This window comes from Curcuma longa, chromosome 16 (genome assembly GCF_044706935.1).
Source record: "Curcuma longa cultivar G26 ecotype Majalengka, Jawa Barat chromosome 16, ITB_CL_G26_1.1, whole genome shotgun sequence".
Classification (NCBI taxonomy): Eukaryota; Viridiplantae; Streptophyta; class Magnoliopsida; order Zingiberales; family Zingiberaceae; genus Curcuma; species Curcuma longa.
Window position 1 is genome coordinate 5,435,026 of NC_133876.1, and position 17,213 is coordinate 5,452,238.

Consider the following 17,213-nt stretch of genomic DNA (forward strand, 5'->3'; position numbering starts at 1 on the left):
TCAAACTTCGGTGCCAACAAGCTATTGAATCTAGGGACGTATCACAACAGCAAGCGCACACTTCCCTCCCTCCCCTCGACGGCCCGACCCATCTCACGCCGAGCAGCATGGCGGCGGATGATCCAGAGAAGCGGCTCCAAAAGGTCATGGAAAAGCTCTACCACGCGCCCAACCTCAGAACCTCGCTCGCCAGGTTCATTTCCTCCTCGAACCCTAGGAGATATAGATATAACCGATCCTGTTCCTCGCCTGGTTTTTCTTTCCTTTCGCGGAGGATTTTAGCTTTAGTTGATTCTGATGAGAATTAGCGTGCGGAACAGTGGGAAGAGAACGGAATCAGGTTCCAGTGGGAGCTTCGACAGAGGAGTGAGGATTCCGTCGGGGTCATTGGGGTCGATCGCGGAGGCTCCATCTTGTCGGCCATGGGATCGAGGGGATCTCATGAAGAGATTGGCTACCTTCAAGGCCATGACCTGGTTTGGAAAGCCCAAGGTTTGCGATTTCTAGCTTTATCCTATGGAAACAATTTCTGTCTTTTTTTTCTTTTCCTTGAGAAGTTTGGTGGTCTTTACTTGGGGAAAAGGAAGTAGAAAGGAAGGAAGTGATTAGAAGTTATGGAAAATAAAAATAAAAAGAAGCGAGACTTCATGCTTTTCATTAATGTTTATTTGGAATTGGAAATGGGTTAGAACAATAATTTTAGCAGTTTGGACAGTATACCAGTCAAATTCGTATTTTCTTCAATTTCCATCCGATTCTGTGGAAGTGAGACGTAGGAAGTAGGCCCGAACTTATCCTTTCACTTTCTTCCTTCACCTCATTTCCTTCAAGTAAAAGTTTCTTAATTTATTTTATTTATCTTCCATCTGAATTAATGAAGCATTGCTTTTGGAGTCTTTGGAATATTTTCTGCTATGTTTCCTGGAATGTCTATGTTAGCTAAAAGAATTCTTGTACATAGGAAATCTCTCGTATTTCTATTCTTTTATTCTCCTTCTTTGCTCTCTATTTCTTTAATCTTACATTATCTACTTATATACTTGTTTCCTTATTTTTCGGGGACTTGACCATATAATGGAGATCAAATCCCTGTACCCTTGTACATGGAGAATCGGAAATATTAAGAGTTTCTTCTACATATAATCAGAGCCCCATGTTACTGGGATATGACTTTTTCCTTCAAGTATAGATAGCTATATCTTTTTTGTATCCTTCTATTGATGTAACTGAGACTGCATCATTAGTTCTCTGTTATCTCAGTGTTTTGCTTGACTTGTGCAATTTCTATGCAAGTTTTCATCCTCAAAATCTTCTTTTTTTTTTCTTTATTCCATTGCAAATAAAGTAAGGAACTAGTTCTCTTCTATCTTAGTGTTGGTTGTGCAATCTCTATCTAAGCTTTCATCCTTGAAATGTTCTTTTTTCTTTTATTTATTGCACTACAAATCATGTCAGGAACTTCTAACAATATCTCTATTGATTGAACCTAACCTATTTTTGCCACTCCTTAATCTAACCATGGCAGAGAATTACAATGCTTAATTTCCTTCTCGAAGGGAAAGAGAAACTTAGCCATCTTATTCGACCGATACTAGATTCCACAGATGTAAATTATCAAGCATGAGATACTGTTAGATAATTTTATCGTGGCTTTAGAGTTAAATCCATTTGGAAATGCTTCTCTCCCACATGAGGAGTGTGCAAAATAGTTGAGCAATCGTACGTGAAAGCTAAACATTCTTGTGTGATCGATGACCTAAAGACAAAGATTACAAATACTGAGTGAGGTAATCAAACTAAATAACAATTCGATGAAGAGACTATGGTTGGAGATGGATCAGTATAGAAATTTGAAGACGGAACTTAGCAAAGATACTCAAACGCTAGTTAATTTTGTGGGGGAAGATGTGATTTTTTACAGTCTAATTCAATTTTTGATCAAGTCAAGTCATGGTTCAAATTCTTGGGAACGAAAAGCTGGCTTCCCTTAATGAGGTGTTCATAGTAGTCTAGGCTTAAAAGTAGTAGTATGGTGCTAGAGCCTAATTTGATAGAAAGCTCAACCATGATGAATAAGAAAAGTGGTGATAAGAATCAGTATCACAAGCAATCCTATTCTGATCAAGAGTTAGATGAGACTACCATGTTCCTTGGTGAAGATGCTCTTTGGTGTACCTACTGAAAAAGCCTTGCAACACCAAAGAAAATTGTTTTAAACTTCATAGGAAACATATGTGCTTAGCCAAAAATGGAGGATTTAAAGGTCAGTAACATAGCCAAGATCATGTTGGTAGCCATGATGCTCAGAAGTCAACGTATATAGAACAGGGAAATGCTGAGGAATTCAACAAAGAAGAAACCTTTATCTCTAGTTTATGTTCATTAACTAAATCAGGTGAGTGCCAATAATGTTTGTGTTTTCAGTCTCTCTAATTTCAGGAATGATAACCAATTTAATATCAGTTCTCTGGATTATAGGACTATTGATCATATAACTCTTAGTCTTGTCAAATTCAACTCTTGTAAACTTTGTCCAGGAGACAAGAAAATCACTATTCCAAATGGGCCCTCTACACCATTGCTAGCAAGAGAACTATCATACATAAAACCCACTGATTCCTAAGAAATACTTTGCATGCTATGAAATTACACGATAATTGTTAAATAAAAATTATATTGGAACAAAATTAAATTGTTGTAGATCATGCTCATCTGCAAAAATTCCCACAGATAATGGTCTATCCCAATGAACAATCTCAGAAGTAACTTGTTTGCTTCTATTTGTGATACAAACTAATCAATCACTATCTGCCTAGATGGAAAAGTGAGGAATATGATTATTAGGTTAAGTAGACTTTTTTATTTGTGTTGCATAAGCAGTACATACCATTGAAACAGTCTTATTTACTTTTTTCTGTTAATCATTTTGTCATAGGTGTGATTTATTAATAGATTGCTTATTTTGATTGTTAAGAATGACACTCAATGATGAAAATCAAACATCTTCCACAATCACAAAAAAATCTAAGTAAATCAACCAAGGTTTAAAATATCGAGCCGTGCCGGAGTTTCGGTCCCGGACCGAAATGATACAGTTTCGGTACCATATCGTACCGTGCCGGTATAGTTTCGGTATTTTTAAAATATAAAATATATTAATTAAAATAAAAAATTTAATCTAAATATTTAAAAATAGAAAATAAAATTTTTTTGATAATTTTATAGGTTTTATAAAGCCTATTTAAATTATCCCAAATTATAATTTTGAACTATAGCTAGGAGTTAATTATTAAAATCCGATTAAACCTAAAGTTTTAAAACAAAAAAAAAAAATCGCGCGCGGACGCGCGATCCGCGGCCCGCACGGAGCATCACCGGGCCCCGGCGGCGGCGCCTCCGGCCCCGGGCGGCGTCGCCGGCGTCGCCGGCCCCGGGCGGCGCCTCCGGCGGCGTCGTCGAGGCCTTGCGACGCCTCCGGAGGCGTCGCCGAAGCCGCGCGACGCCTCCGAACGCGTTCCCGGCCGGATTTACTGTGTCGGCGCTGTGCCGGTGCCGGTGCCGTGGCGGAACGAAAAAATTCGTGCGTATCGGACGATACGGCACGAGATTTTAATCACTGAAATCAACTATCCAAATTAAATTGGATTAAATCAAGCAAAAACAAGACTAAGTGCTAAAATTGATAATTAACAAGCCAAGGTGGTATTAAACATTATATCATAATTAAGTCATGTAAATATCTTGTCTGATATCTTGGAGGGAATGAGTGGGATGATTAATGTCCTCTCTAATTAGTGAGCAATACATGTACTCTACTAATAAAGGAGAGATGTATTTAATTACAGTGCAGTTGTTACTGATTATGCCAAGTAATAACAAATTAATGATCCATAGATGTAACAGCAGTATAGTATACGATCTACTATAATAAAACTCAAAAGAGTAAAGAAGGTTACAAAATAATATCAGATAAGCAATTCATATTAGAATAATAACTTGCTGAATATGACTTATAGAAAGACTAACTGCTACATATTTATACAAACATAATGCAAATGTATTGAAATAATTCTATCCATTCATAAAATAACCGTACATTTGATGATTTATTTATTTTTTAATAAAATGCTGAAAGTTGGTAAAGAGTTCCTTAATAAAAATATCTTTAAACAATATAGGTGCCCAATGATATTTACAAATTTTAAAATCATACTGTAAATAAATCTAAAACAAAAATAATAATAATAAAATCTTTAGTATCTAGTTATACAAAGTGCAGTGAAGGTGACATTGCATTAACTCGTAATTACAACATAAGAAAAGTACACATTCGATAGAAACAAAGATATTTTTAAAATTGATTTATTCTTGTAAAATATTATGGAATATCTTGGGATATTACAAGACATAGACCCCTATTTATACATGAGTATAGGGACCTATTCTAGAAAAAAATTATTTTATAAGAATATTTATCCCTAAATATTCTAACACTCCCCCTCAAGCTGGAGAATATAAATCATATGTTCCCAGTTTGTTACATATGTATTCAATCCGAGGACCTCTCAGTGACTTGGTGAATATATCTGCTAGTTGATCCTGTGAGTTAACAAAATTTATAGATATTTCACCAGATATGACTTTTTTTCTGACAAAGTGACAATCAACTTCAATATGCTTTGTCCTCTCATAAAAAACTGGATTCGAGGCGATATGCATGGCTGCTTGATTATCATATATAAGTGACATTTGTGTAACCTCTCCAAATTTTAGCTTTTGAAGCAACTGTTTGAGCCATATAAGCTCTTGACTGGCTATGGCCATAGCTCGATATTCTGCCTCTACACTAGATCTTGCCACAACATTTTGCTTTTTGCTTTTTGCTTTTCCAAGAAATAAGATTATCTCAGACAAATATACAGAAACCAGAAGTAGATTTCCTATCAATAGGAGATCCTGCCCAATCTGCATCAGAATAGCCTACGACTCGAGTATGTCCATTGTCTCCGTACAACAAACCCTTTCCTGGAGCGCCTCTGATATATCAAATAATGCGTATCACAGCATCCCAATGTTCCTTGCATGGAGAGTTGAGAACTGACTTACTACACTTACTGCAAACGAGATATCTGGACGAGTAACAGTAAGGTAGCTTAGTTTCCCTACTAATCGCCTGTATCGTTCAGGATTTGAAAGAGGCTCCTCCTAATTTGGCATGAGCTTGATATTATGATCCATAGGGGTGTCGACTGTCTTTGAGTTTAACATGCCTGTTTCTTCTAGAATATCCATTGCATATTTCCTTTGGGATATGATAATCTCATCTTTGGACTGTGCCACTTCTATTCCCAAAAAATATTTGAGTTTGCCGAGATCTTTTGTTTGGAAATGTTTGAAAAGATGTTTCACCTGTGAAATCCCGAGATTATCACTACCTGTGATAACAATATCATCAACATAAACTATTAAGTAAATGCAACCAGTCGATGAGTGACGATAAAAGACAGAATGGTCAGCCTCACTTCAAGTTATGCCAAATTGTTGAATTACAGTGCTAAATCTACCAAACCATACTCTAGGAGACTGCTTGAGGCCATATAAAGATTTCCGTAGGCGACATACAAGACCAGAAGACTCCCCCTGAGCAACAAAACACGGAGGTTGCTCCATGTAGACTTCCTCGAGCAGGTCACCATATAAGAAAGCATTTTTGATGTCCAACTGATAAAGAAACCAATGTCGAATCGCAGTAATGGACAGGAATAGACGCACAGAAGACATCTTGGCAACAGGAGAAAAAGTGTCACCATAATCCAATCCGAAGATCTGAGTATAGCCTTTTGCAACAAGGCAAGCTTTAAGCCGATCAACCTTTCCGTCTGGACCAACCTTCACCGTATACACCCATCGACAACCGACAACTGACTTCCCTGATGGTAGAGGAACGAGATCCCAAGTCCCACTGCTCTGCAAGGCACACATTTTATTGAGCATTGCCTGTTTCCATCCTGGATGGGCAAAGGCATCACCTGCATTCTTCGGAAGAGAAACAGACGACAAGGAGGAAAGACAAGAAAAATAGGAAGGAGAAATACGATGATAACTCAAAGAAACATAATGAGAAGGATTATGAGTGGAATGCATACCTTTCCGAAGAGCAATGAGAATATCAGACTTAGGAGATGGGACCGGAGGACGAGGCAAAAGACTAGGCTCCAAAGATGGGTCCATGGCAGTGTCAGTGGTGGGTGGCGGTAAAGCAAGACGAGGACGATGCTGATAAACCTGTAATGGAGATGTCTCCGGAGATGACAGAGACTCCTCCGAAGGATAAAAGATAGCCACTGGTGCAGGCGTAGAAGGAGAAAACTCGGACGGAGATCCATTTGGCCCAAAAAATGGAACCGAATCAAAGAACGTGACATCAGCAGAGATGAAGTACCGACGGAGAGTAGGAGAATAACACTTGTACCCTTTCTGAGACCGGGGGTACCCAAGGAAGACACATTTATGAGATCGAGGAGAGAGTTTATCAATGCCAGGATCGAGAGCATGAGCAAAACATGTAGAACCAAAGACTTTAGGTGGTAAAGAATGAAGAGATTGATGAGGATAAAGAACATGATGAGGGATTTGACCTTGTAGAGTGGAGGAAGGCATGCGATTGATGAGATAACACGCAGTAAGCACATCGTCACCCCAAAACTGAAGAGGAACATGAGAATGGAGAAGAAGAGTTCGGGTGGTCTCAAGAAGATGGCGATTCTTGCGTTCAACAACTCCATTTTGTTGAGGGGTATGAGAACAAGATGTCCGATGCAATACACCATGAGATGCCAAGAAGGTCTGAAATGAAGTAGATAGATACTCACGTGCATTATCACTCTGTAAGGTTCGAAGAGAAATACCAAATTGAATTTTGATTTCATAGAAGAAAGATTGAAAAATAGAAAACAACTTCGAACGATCCTTCATCAGATATAACCAAGTACAACGAGAAAAATCATCTATAAAGGTAACAAAGTATCGTGACCCCAATGTAGAAGAAACACAACTCGAACCTCAAACATCGGAATGAACCAAAGAAAAAGGTAACATAGCCCGACTCACAATGCGGGGAGAAAAAGAATTACGAATATGCTTTCCTAATTGACATGATTCACAAGATAAAGAATCTAAGTGAGAAAAATCAGGATGTAATTGTTTCAATTTATCAAGACCTGGATGTCCCAACTGAGCATGAATAAAAAGGGGAGATGCTGCCGCCGAACCAACAAGAGAGGATTGTTGAAGTCGATATAGGCCATGAGACTCATATCCGAAGAGAGAGAGGGGAGAAAGAATTAGGGTTAGGCGGATAAACCTAAATCCTCTTGCTCTGATACCATATAAAATATTATGGAATATCTTGGGATATTACAAGACATAGGTCCCTATTTATACATGAGTATAGGGACCTATTCTAGGAAAAAATTATTCTATAAGAATATTTTTCCCTAAATATTCTAACAATTCTATATATGAAATTTTTGTATCATGATATTGAATACACATACATTATCTTTGTAATTTGTTAGTTTTTATTATTTGTAAAAAAAATTTCCTTCATTCAATTCTTTTCCTACTGATTTGATGTAGCCTATCTGACTGGCATTAAGTTTCAAGTGATTAAGATTTTAGTTCCTAGTGATTAAGATTTTAGTTCCTATTTCTAAGTAGATCAGCCAAACAATTATGATTAATGGAGTGATTAGAATGGGTATCAAAATAGATTATGGTTTAAGTTATTAAAAAGTTTGAATGATTATTAAAGTCTAAAGATATAGCTCTGCACAAATCACTGGTAAAATTGATATTTCCAAATACCAAATTCTTGGGGCATATGTTGGATTATTACTAATATTAGTCGGTGACTGGTGTGCGTATTTCATACATTCAGAAAACAAATGTCATCTGTAAACTTAAAAGTGATTCCTTGCAAAAGAATCCAAAGTCATGTAATTAACTAAATCATGCAGTTGTTGTGTTTATCAACCTTCTTTTTCATTTTGAAAAGCGCTAGAAACTTGTAGATTTGGATGCTTTCTTATGATTGGATTTCAAACATTTAAAAGGAGATTTCCATCTCTTGAATATTACTTGTATCTTTGGAGTTAAACTTCATAGTTCCATCTCATGAATATTATCATTTCTTTATTATGATACTTGTATGTGATTACTGACCCAATCAAGAAGTTTTGGGGTTATGATTTAAAAAAGAAACTGAAAAGCGCTAGAAGCTAGCACCTTTCTTTTTGCACATTATTTATTTATTTTTCCTTTCATGTATTACCAAGATTCGATTGCACCGTGTAGCAGTTTAGGTCTCCGATCTAGATGGTATAGTCTTCATTTTGTGCCATGTGGGCACTTGGTATATTTTTTCACGCTTTGACACTCTTCAAAGTATGCTGTGATAAATCAAATTAGTCGTAATCCTATAATCCATTGTTGTCAAACGCAGTTGATAGCGATACAAATAGCCTGAGTTGGATTGATATCAGCAAAGGCCAATGTTATCTTTGTCAAGAAATTAGTCATTTCGATTGATTGGTTAGTTTAAAGAAAGTAGAGACTCAAAAAAAAACTTAGAAATGATTGAAAGCTCATCAAAAAGGTCTTAATCCTATAATCCATAGTTGTAAAATGCAGCTGATAGTGATACCAATAGCCTGAGTTGGATCAGCGGAGGCCAATGTGATCTTTGTCTAGAAATTAGTCATTTCAATCGATTGGTTAGTCTAAAGAAAGTAGACAGACAAAAAAAAAACTTTGAAATGATTTAACTCCATAAGAAAATATAATAAATTAATTAAAAGCTCATCAAATCATGAACGAATAGGATTGAACAGCTTGAAATTTTGTCAAACTAAATCTGACAATCTGCCACTCCACCCAGATCATATCAACACAGATGACGTAGTGACATTCACTCACGCCAACGTAATATCATTATCAGTCTGCAGTCAAAAATGACAAGTGTTGGTTGTGCTGACTGATAACAATCAGCAATTGAAACTATTGTAATACTTGGATCATCATTATCAACTTCAAATTACAGAAGAAGCTAATGACTTTTTATCTAGCTGTGCAGTTAAATAAACCAATATCATGCTCATGATCATTTCTTTCATTTTTTAGAGAAGAATCATTCTTTTGATTGTATTCAAACACTTAAATAAATATATAATCTGTCTTCAAAATTATACTCATAACACCATGACCAAATCAAGTAGGTATTAGCTTCGTGAACATTTCATTTCGAAAAAATGCTAGCAGCCCATGAATTTAGCATTTTCATGGCATTTCACATTTGATCTGTGCAGACCTGAATGTTTATATGCATGTACTCCTTCATTTCTTCTTTAATTGGTTCCTATTGAAAGTTTGAAACTTTTCTTATCAGGTTATTAATCCTGTAAATTGTGCAAGGAGAGGCTGGATAAATGTGGAAATGGAGGTCATAGCCTGTGAATCATGTGGAGCACGGCTCCTATTCCCAACTCCTTCGTCATGGTCATTGCAACAAGGTGTGCTAAATATATTATACATTTCAAAGATTTAGAGATGTAGATATAAATATGTTGCGCATATGGTATTGTGATTAAACTGAACAAGGTTACACAACGTCAATGTTTTAGTTTTTCCATTAGATAATGTCAAAATAGTGGAATTAAGAGTTTGGATTTTGGCTTTATTAGTTTTTGGTTTGAGAAAATTAGGGTTTTTGTCATATACATGTTGTTTGGTTGTTGCATATATGATGAGTCTTGTGGACCACTACTGTTGAAATTTCATACTTACTAGACATGACTTTGTGTATCATTGTCAATATTCTTCTCTTATTTTTTTCCTATTCATTTCCTGGTGTATGAAATATATGTTATTGTAGTTGAAAAGGCTGCTGCTGTATTCAGCTTGGAGCTTAATAACAGGCATAAGCTTTTATGTCCTTGGATTGACAATGCATGTGATGAAACACTATCTCTGTTTCCTCCAACACCTCCACAAAGTTTGATAGAGAGTTACAATATGCGTTCTTGTGCACTCCTGAAGCTCTCAGCGCTTCCTCTGATTTCATCCTCAGCCATTGATTACATGAAGATGAAGAATCCCCAATTAGAGAATTTTCTTTCAGAGCCACCACACTATCCAATTAACTTCAGCAAAAGTCTTAAGATTGTTGATGGTTCAGTATGCAAGGATATGGATAGTGGTTTGGGAACTGCTGCACATGATTTGTTTTACCAGGTTTGTTTCTTTACACGATTACAGAAATTTCTCCAAATAAGAATAGCTTGTTATGAGTAGATATATTTCAAACATATATTAATTAGTACAAATGGTTGTACTAATAGGAACATGAGGTTTATTTTCGCTCTTTTAATTGGCTATTCTACTACTGCCAATGGTGGTTGGCAGAATAGTTGCCAAACTAAGTTTTGATATCGCTCATTGCTACAATATATGAAATAGATAGCATTAACAACCATATTTACAATTGGAATATAGCATGTAAGTGATATCTTTTAGAAAGGAATATTTTGCAATAAAATTTCATAGATTGAAAGAAAATGTGAAGGATAAGGAAATCAAAAGGAGTATAGAGTTAGCTAAAATAAGCAAGGATTGAAATCTCGTGCCGTATCGCCCGATACGCACGAAAAATTTCGTTCCGCCGTGGCACCGGCACAACGCTTGCACATAAATTCCGGCCGGGAATGCCTCCGGAGGCGTCGCGAGGCCTCGGCGACGCTGCCGGAGGTCCTGCCCAGGGCCGGCGACGCCACCGGAGGCCTCGCCCGGGGCCGACGACGCTCTGCGCGGGCGCACCGATCGCGCGGCACATGATTTTTCCCTTTTTTTATTTTTAAAACTTAGGGTTTTAATTAAGGTTTAATAATCAATTCCTAGCTATAATTCAAAATTATAATTCGGGATAATTTAAATAGGCTTTATTAAAACCTATAAATTATCAAAAAAAATTTATTTTTTATTTTTAAATATTTAGATTAAATTTTTTATTTTAATTAATATATTTTATATTTTAAAAATACCGAAACTATACCGGCACGGTACGATACGGTACCGAAACTGTATCGTTCCGGTCCGGGACCGAAACTCCGGCACGATCCACAACATCAATGACAAGTATAACACGAGCTAAACAAGTATCAGGCATCTATAAAGCAAATAAACAATCTTTATTCACTTTTTAAAATATAACAAAACACAAGCCAAAGTGTAAGTAAAGAATATTTTGCATAGGAAAAGAAAATGCTATAAGTGGAAGGAACTTTTTCATAAAAGAATCATATCAGGATATATAAGCATAAAATGCAGAATGGAAAGAAGGTAAGCATAATCAATTATTCGATAAAACTAGTTTTCAATCACATCTATAGTATTTGTTAGCAACTCTTAAGCTTTTTAACACTTGTTAATGACCACACATGTACATATTTCCATGTTTATTTACTTCATTTTTTTATTAAATAGATCCAATAAGAAGTGAATTATTAGAGCCTTGGCTATAGAGTATAGTAGGTACCATCTGATACTTGGGTTGAAACCCTCACCAGTGATAGATAGCAATATAGTGGCACATACACAAATGATTGCGTGCAACACATGATGTAGGCTAAATCCGCATAGCCCAATTGTGGGCTGAAGCCTTCATCATATGGTTAGGCTTGAAGGGTTCATTTATTAATCTTTTGTATCACCATTTATTAGTGACTTGATCACTTGGTGTGGGTATCCTAAGTTGAAAAAGATAGGGAAAGAAAATTTGGGTTGGTAAAAGGGTGGGATTATAGATATTTTTTATTGTTTATTTATGAGTAAAAATTGAGTGTCAAAAATTTCTACTAAGAAATTAAATGCCTTAAAATATGTCAAAATTTATTCTACCAAAATGGGCAGAAAACTAATTAATTCCTAATAATCCAACTTATAGGCCTTCCTTCTCCACTATATTCATTAATTAATACGATGTTTTCTTTCCATTATAGGGGGCGGTCTCAATGAGACCAATTGAATTGGATGAGTGGGTTGGATCTAGAAGTTGGTTTGGGAAACCTGGTGATCTGGCCAAGTCAGTGGAACCGTATAGGTTGGTCAATCCAGTCAGGCCAAGCATGTCAGGTGTTCCATTCAAGCGGGGTGGGCTAGGCTGCCGGTTGAGTTAGACGGTTTGATCAGACCAGGCAAGCTGGCAGGCTGATCAAGCTGATTGTGTAAGGTAGTGTGCTTGGGTTGGCCAATTTGTGCAAGACAGCTAATTTGGGTCCTGCAAGGAAAATGAGTCAAACAAATTATTTATTTGAAGTTATTTACCATTGTGAAAACTATTTGTGTTCTTTATAACATTCCTTTCAACCGAGTATAAGAATTATTTTTTGTGCATTCCAATCCATGAACCAAACTATAGAAAACTTATTCTTTATTTCTTTCTTACTTACTTTATTCCGTAGGAAACTATGTTATGCCTTAGCTATTCTATTTCGTGAACCAAAGACACCATTGGGATTATCACATTCATATGCAGTTCCTCTTTTTAGCTTACAAATTAATTAGAAATTTCACATTTTATACTGTAGTTGGAATAAATTGAGCAGTGTATAGATGACACTTTGACATATGTTTTAGCATATTGAAGCATGTGATGTTTTAGTATATTTAACCATGTGAAAATAGAAATGAAGCCACTGTCTGGCATGGAAGAAGCTAAAGCAATATAAAGGATAACTACAATAAATGAGATAATTAGTGCATCATGAATTCAATTAAAACTTTTCCATCTATATGTGGCATATCCCACTTGAGCATGCATACAAAAATTGCAGAACAATGTTCATGCCGAGTCTGTTCACAGCTTGTTAATAAACATTTGACAAGTCAAGATTATTTATGCCGGTATCTAGCTTATTTATTAACCTAGCCTTTGAAGGTGTTGAAGTTTGCTTGTTTATTATTCCAAATGAACGAGTTTAGTACCTAGTTTATTTATGAATGCTTAGTTCATTTTTAGTCAGAGTTGTTCAATAGTTCTTCATTGGCAGATTAAAATGTATATATAAATACAGGTATGGAAAATTATCTGCTTGTGTGGTTGGGAACCTAGGCTTCTTCCCTATGTTGTTGACTGTCAAGACCTATCCAATCCATTGGCACAAAGTGCACCTACCCCCAAGTCATCACTACAGTTGCACACTGAACAGAAAGATGGCTTAGTGATTTATTCAAGGGAAATTGAGTCAACTGAATCAGCTACGCTGGATGTTGCTCAGGATTCTTATGATCCAGCATCATCTGTCTTAGAATGCAAATTTTGTGGCGCTTGTGTGGCATTATGGGCTTTTGAAACTGTGCAACGACCTCTAGAACTTTACACGTTACTTGCAGATTCCAGTGACCAAAATGAGTCAATCACTTCTATCATGATAACTTCTAAAGCAGAGACTTCAGGAACAATCAATTCAAACTTGGGGACTTTTGATACTAGTAGAGGTTCCCATACTCTGGATGATGGTTCAGGATTGAAAGAAAGGTCATTGGGCTTGAATTTGACAATTGCTGGTGGTCCTCCACCAGCTACACAAAATTTCCAACCACGTGTTTCTTTTCCCATTATCAGCAGACATTTGAGAACCAAATTCATATCTAGCAAACATGAAAAGTCATTCAGGGACCAAGCGAATAGTGAGTGCTTGCGGGTAGAAGATTTTCCATCATGGTCTGAGAATGAGATGACTGAGGACCTCATTGTGCCAGATGGTCCAGGATTGTTAAAGCGTAAACGAAATGAAAATGAAAATTTGAGCGGAAGCAACGAGGATAATGCTATAATCAGTTTTAAAGGAGAGATAGCTGGTGCAAGCACTAGTAATGGTGCGAATAACTCTGCAAATGAGGAAGGTGTTATTGATGATGGTAATCTTAAAAATCAAGTGGGCATTCAAAATGTGTTAGAGGTTTCTCAAGGCAATAAAGAGGATACCGTGGATAGAGAGGCATCTCATAAAAAATTGGAGATTGCTGGGGAATCTGCAAGCACAAAGGCTGTTGACACCCAAAATTGTTCTGAGATTGAATTGGTGGAAGAACAAGATAATGGCACAAAGTTTAACAATGATATTTTAACATCAGAATCAATGCCTCACAATTTAGTACCAAACAGTGGTGACTTAACTGCATCTGCTTCAGCTACTGATGCTGCTTTAGCAAGTGCTTGCGCAAATATTGGAAATGGTGAAAAGAATTTTATGCTTAAAACAAAGATGAATAACCAAAGCATTAACAGGTCGGATTTGGTGGAATTAAAAAAACATGATGCAAAGGACAAATTTGGTAAGATTCTTAAATTACAATATTTTTGTATTCATTTTTCTTTACATAGTGTTGAAGTTTGATATTTTGTCAACCTATACCTAATTATTTCTTTTGAAAAGCTTGTTCACCTTTTTTTTCCCACTCTTCTAAACACAATTATAAAGTTCCCTCCTGTGTGCTTCAGGAAAGAGATCAACTGGAATACAGTATTATCAGGCCAACCAGTTTGATCCAATCAGGCAGCACCGGCCCTATTGCCCCTGGGTGGCTCCAGAGGATGGTGAAGCTATGCCTGGGTGGAGACTGACACTTGCAGCGTTAGTTCTGCGCGAGAAGGAACTGTCAACTTCAAGGGAAGAGAGCTCGTCGACTTGGCTTGATGATGTACAGAGATTGAGAATGTTTTACAGCTACTACATTGTGTTCACTATTTGTAGTTTCTGAAGACAGCTAACTAAATATTCATGATACTCTTACATTTTGCAGGTGGATGATCCTGTTGTTTCTGTGCGGAAATTATTCATGTCTCCACGCCCAAAGAGACCAAAGGGTGCTCATTGATAGCAAAAGAAGAATGCTCATTAGCGCATAGACCCGTTAGTCCAAGGTGATAGGTGCAATAAGCTTGATAACTTCGAATTCTATCTGGTTATGTTGTGCTGTGGCCACCTCTTCCAATATCATTTGGTTATGTGAAGTCTGTCATATATGTAATATCTTTTTCGGTACTTGATCTCCAAAGATGCGAGAAACCTTGAATGAGTTGGTCAATTCCTGGGATGATAAACCATTAGATGGTGAAGTAGATATAGCAATGCTGGTTCTGCATTGTCATGTTCTTTATGTGCGAGAAAATACCGAGAGTATGGTCAAGCTTTTTTGCACCACAATAGTGTTTGTTGCCGGTCAACAATGGCCACCTTGGTTGCTAAGGAATGAGAACTCACTACAGATCTTGGAGCTAAATTATCAGTTGAAATGAATTTTGTGAATAGTCTGTCTGCCCTGGGTGTTCCATGTTTGTTGCAGTGATCCCAAATTGATTCCAATTTTAATTTGAACGGGAATCAATTTAATTTGATTCAGTTTGGTTTGAGTCCATTGATAACTGGCATATCGTTTGTTATTAGTTCTGTATCTCAACGTGGACTGTAATTTATCGTATAAAATCTTTTTTGATCCTCTACACGGGAAGAAAGCATGGAAATATAAAATTAATAATAATAACTAATAGGCACGTACAGTACGATTAGTTAAAATTTTATCTATTTTTTTTAAAATATATATATATTAACATGTTTAAAATGTAAAATGTTGAAAAAAAAATAATAGAAACCAAAGTTATATAAATTTTGTCACAATTTTTAAAAAATCATTAGTTCTAAATTTCAGAAAATATCATCACAAAATATAATCTTTTTCTTTAAAAATTAACAAACAGAAAATTGATTAAAAAAAATTACGTTATAAAATTTTTTAAATATCAAAAATCTATAAAGTTTTTTAACACACGAGGCCTTCAGGAGTTGACCGCAGTTTGGAGAATAGGGAAGAGTTAACAAAAATCTATAAAAATATTTTTGATTCTCCTTATCAAAAACTAAAGTTTACCTTGAAATTTATAATCTGCTCTATTAAAATCAGCGCGGAATGAAATATTAAAAGATTTCTTTTTAGTCATGATTAATTATAACTTTTAGATTTATATGATTGTAAAGTTGTTAGATAGCAGATTTAAAACTAAAAGACTTGAAATTCAAGATAAGTATGAGTGCCTGAAATTCTTTCTGATTATCAGGACACCTGCAACTTATTCATGGCACAGAACGAGTCTTTCGCCTCAAACCAAGCTTTGCATTTAACGGAAAGACCGCTCGCTTTGCATTTAAGTCCTAAACGCACCAGTCTCCTTCCACTACGTACGTGTTACCGCTAGCTCTCCTTCACCCACTCGATCGCCCTTAGCTTCATTCATTATATATCTTCTTCTTCCTCACCGTCTTTTCTCTCCCTCCTCAACGCACCAGTCTCCATGGCAGAGCCAACGGCCGGCACCAGCCCAGCGTCGAGCACCGATCGGTCGTCGGTCACCGGTTCCGCCGTGGGGCCGTGTCCGGGAGGATTCCTCCGCCGGCTCCACCACCGCGCAACGCCCACCTCCACCCAGAAGCTCATCGGCCTCCTCGCCATCCTCACCTCCGGAGGAATCCTCCTCTCCCTCACCTGCGCGCTCACCCTCGTCTTCCTCGGCCCCGCCGCGCTCCTCACGAGCCCCATCTGGGTGCCGCCGGTGGCCATCGCGTTCTTGGTGACCTCCGTGGCGGTGCCGGCGTGCGCTTTCGCCGCCGCGGGGGTGGCCGGCGCCGCGTGGATCTACCGGTACGCGAAGGGGTGGCGCCCGGCGGGTTGCGACCGCGTTGACTACGCGCGCAGCAGGATCGCCGAGACTGCCAACCACGTCAAGCACAGAGCCCGCGAGTACGGTCGCGGCTACAAGAAGAGCAGCACCAAAGACGCGGCGCCGGGGGCGTGATCGGGGAGGGGAATCAGTGTGTTGAGGACATGACGCTGCTTCAGCATCAAAACACTCGAAGACTAAACCAGGGTTTGGTCGGCGGCAGCGGCAGGCAGATTTTTGCTACAATAGCTAGGATTATATTAAAAAGAATAATAATAATAATAATAATTTAGGCTTTATATTTCAAATGCATGAACAACGCTATTAAATGTTTCTACTTTAATTATCCATCAAAGTGTATTAGAAAATGTAGTAATAATTAAAATAAAATAAAATAAAAATTTCCTTAAAGAATTATTTTACTGAAGTACACATTGTGCAA

At 37.3% G+C, this 17,213-nt stretch overlaps 2 protein-coding genes across 3 annotated transcripts; both read left to right on the forward strand.

Moving 5' to 3' along the window:
* Window positions 1-15,479, forward strand: LOC141847388 (uncharacterized). 2 transcript variants are annotated; one of them, XM_074735429.1, is made up of 7 exons: window positions 1-193; window positions 321-492; window positions 9,446-9,569; window positions 9,932-10,290; window positions 13,128-14,391; window positions 14,558-14,757; window positions 14,860-15,479. In XM_074735429.1, exons 1-7 carry the CDS (start codon window positions 108-110, stop codon window positions 14,932-14,934), a joined length of 2,280 nt encoding a protein of 759 aa, XP_074591530.1. In that variant the 5' UTR covers window positions 1-107; the 3' UTR covers window positions 14,935-15,479. The 2 variants fall into 2 exon arrangements, with proteins under 2 accessions (XP_074591530.1, XP_074591531.1); XM_074735430.1 differs by lacking the exon at window positions 1-193 and having other exon boundaries at window positions 353-492; window positions 9,957-10,290.
* Window positions 15,480-16,405: 926 nt separating this feature from the next.
* Window positions 16,406-16,906, forward strand: LOC141847103 (oleosin-like). The gene has a single exon (XM_074735082.1). The coding sequence runs from the start codon at window positions 16,406-16,408 to the stop codon at window positions 16,904-16,906; it is 501 nt and encodes a 166-aa protein (XP_074591183.1).
* The last annotated feature ends 307 nt before the right edge of the window (window positions 16,907-17,213 follow it).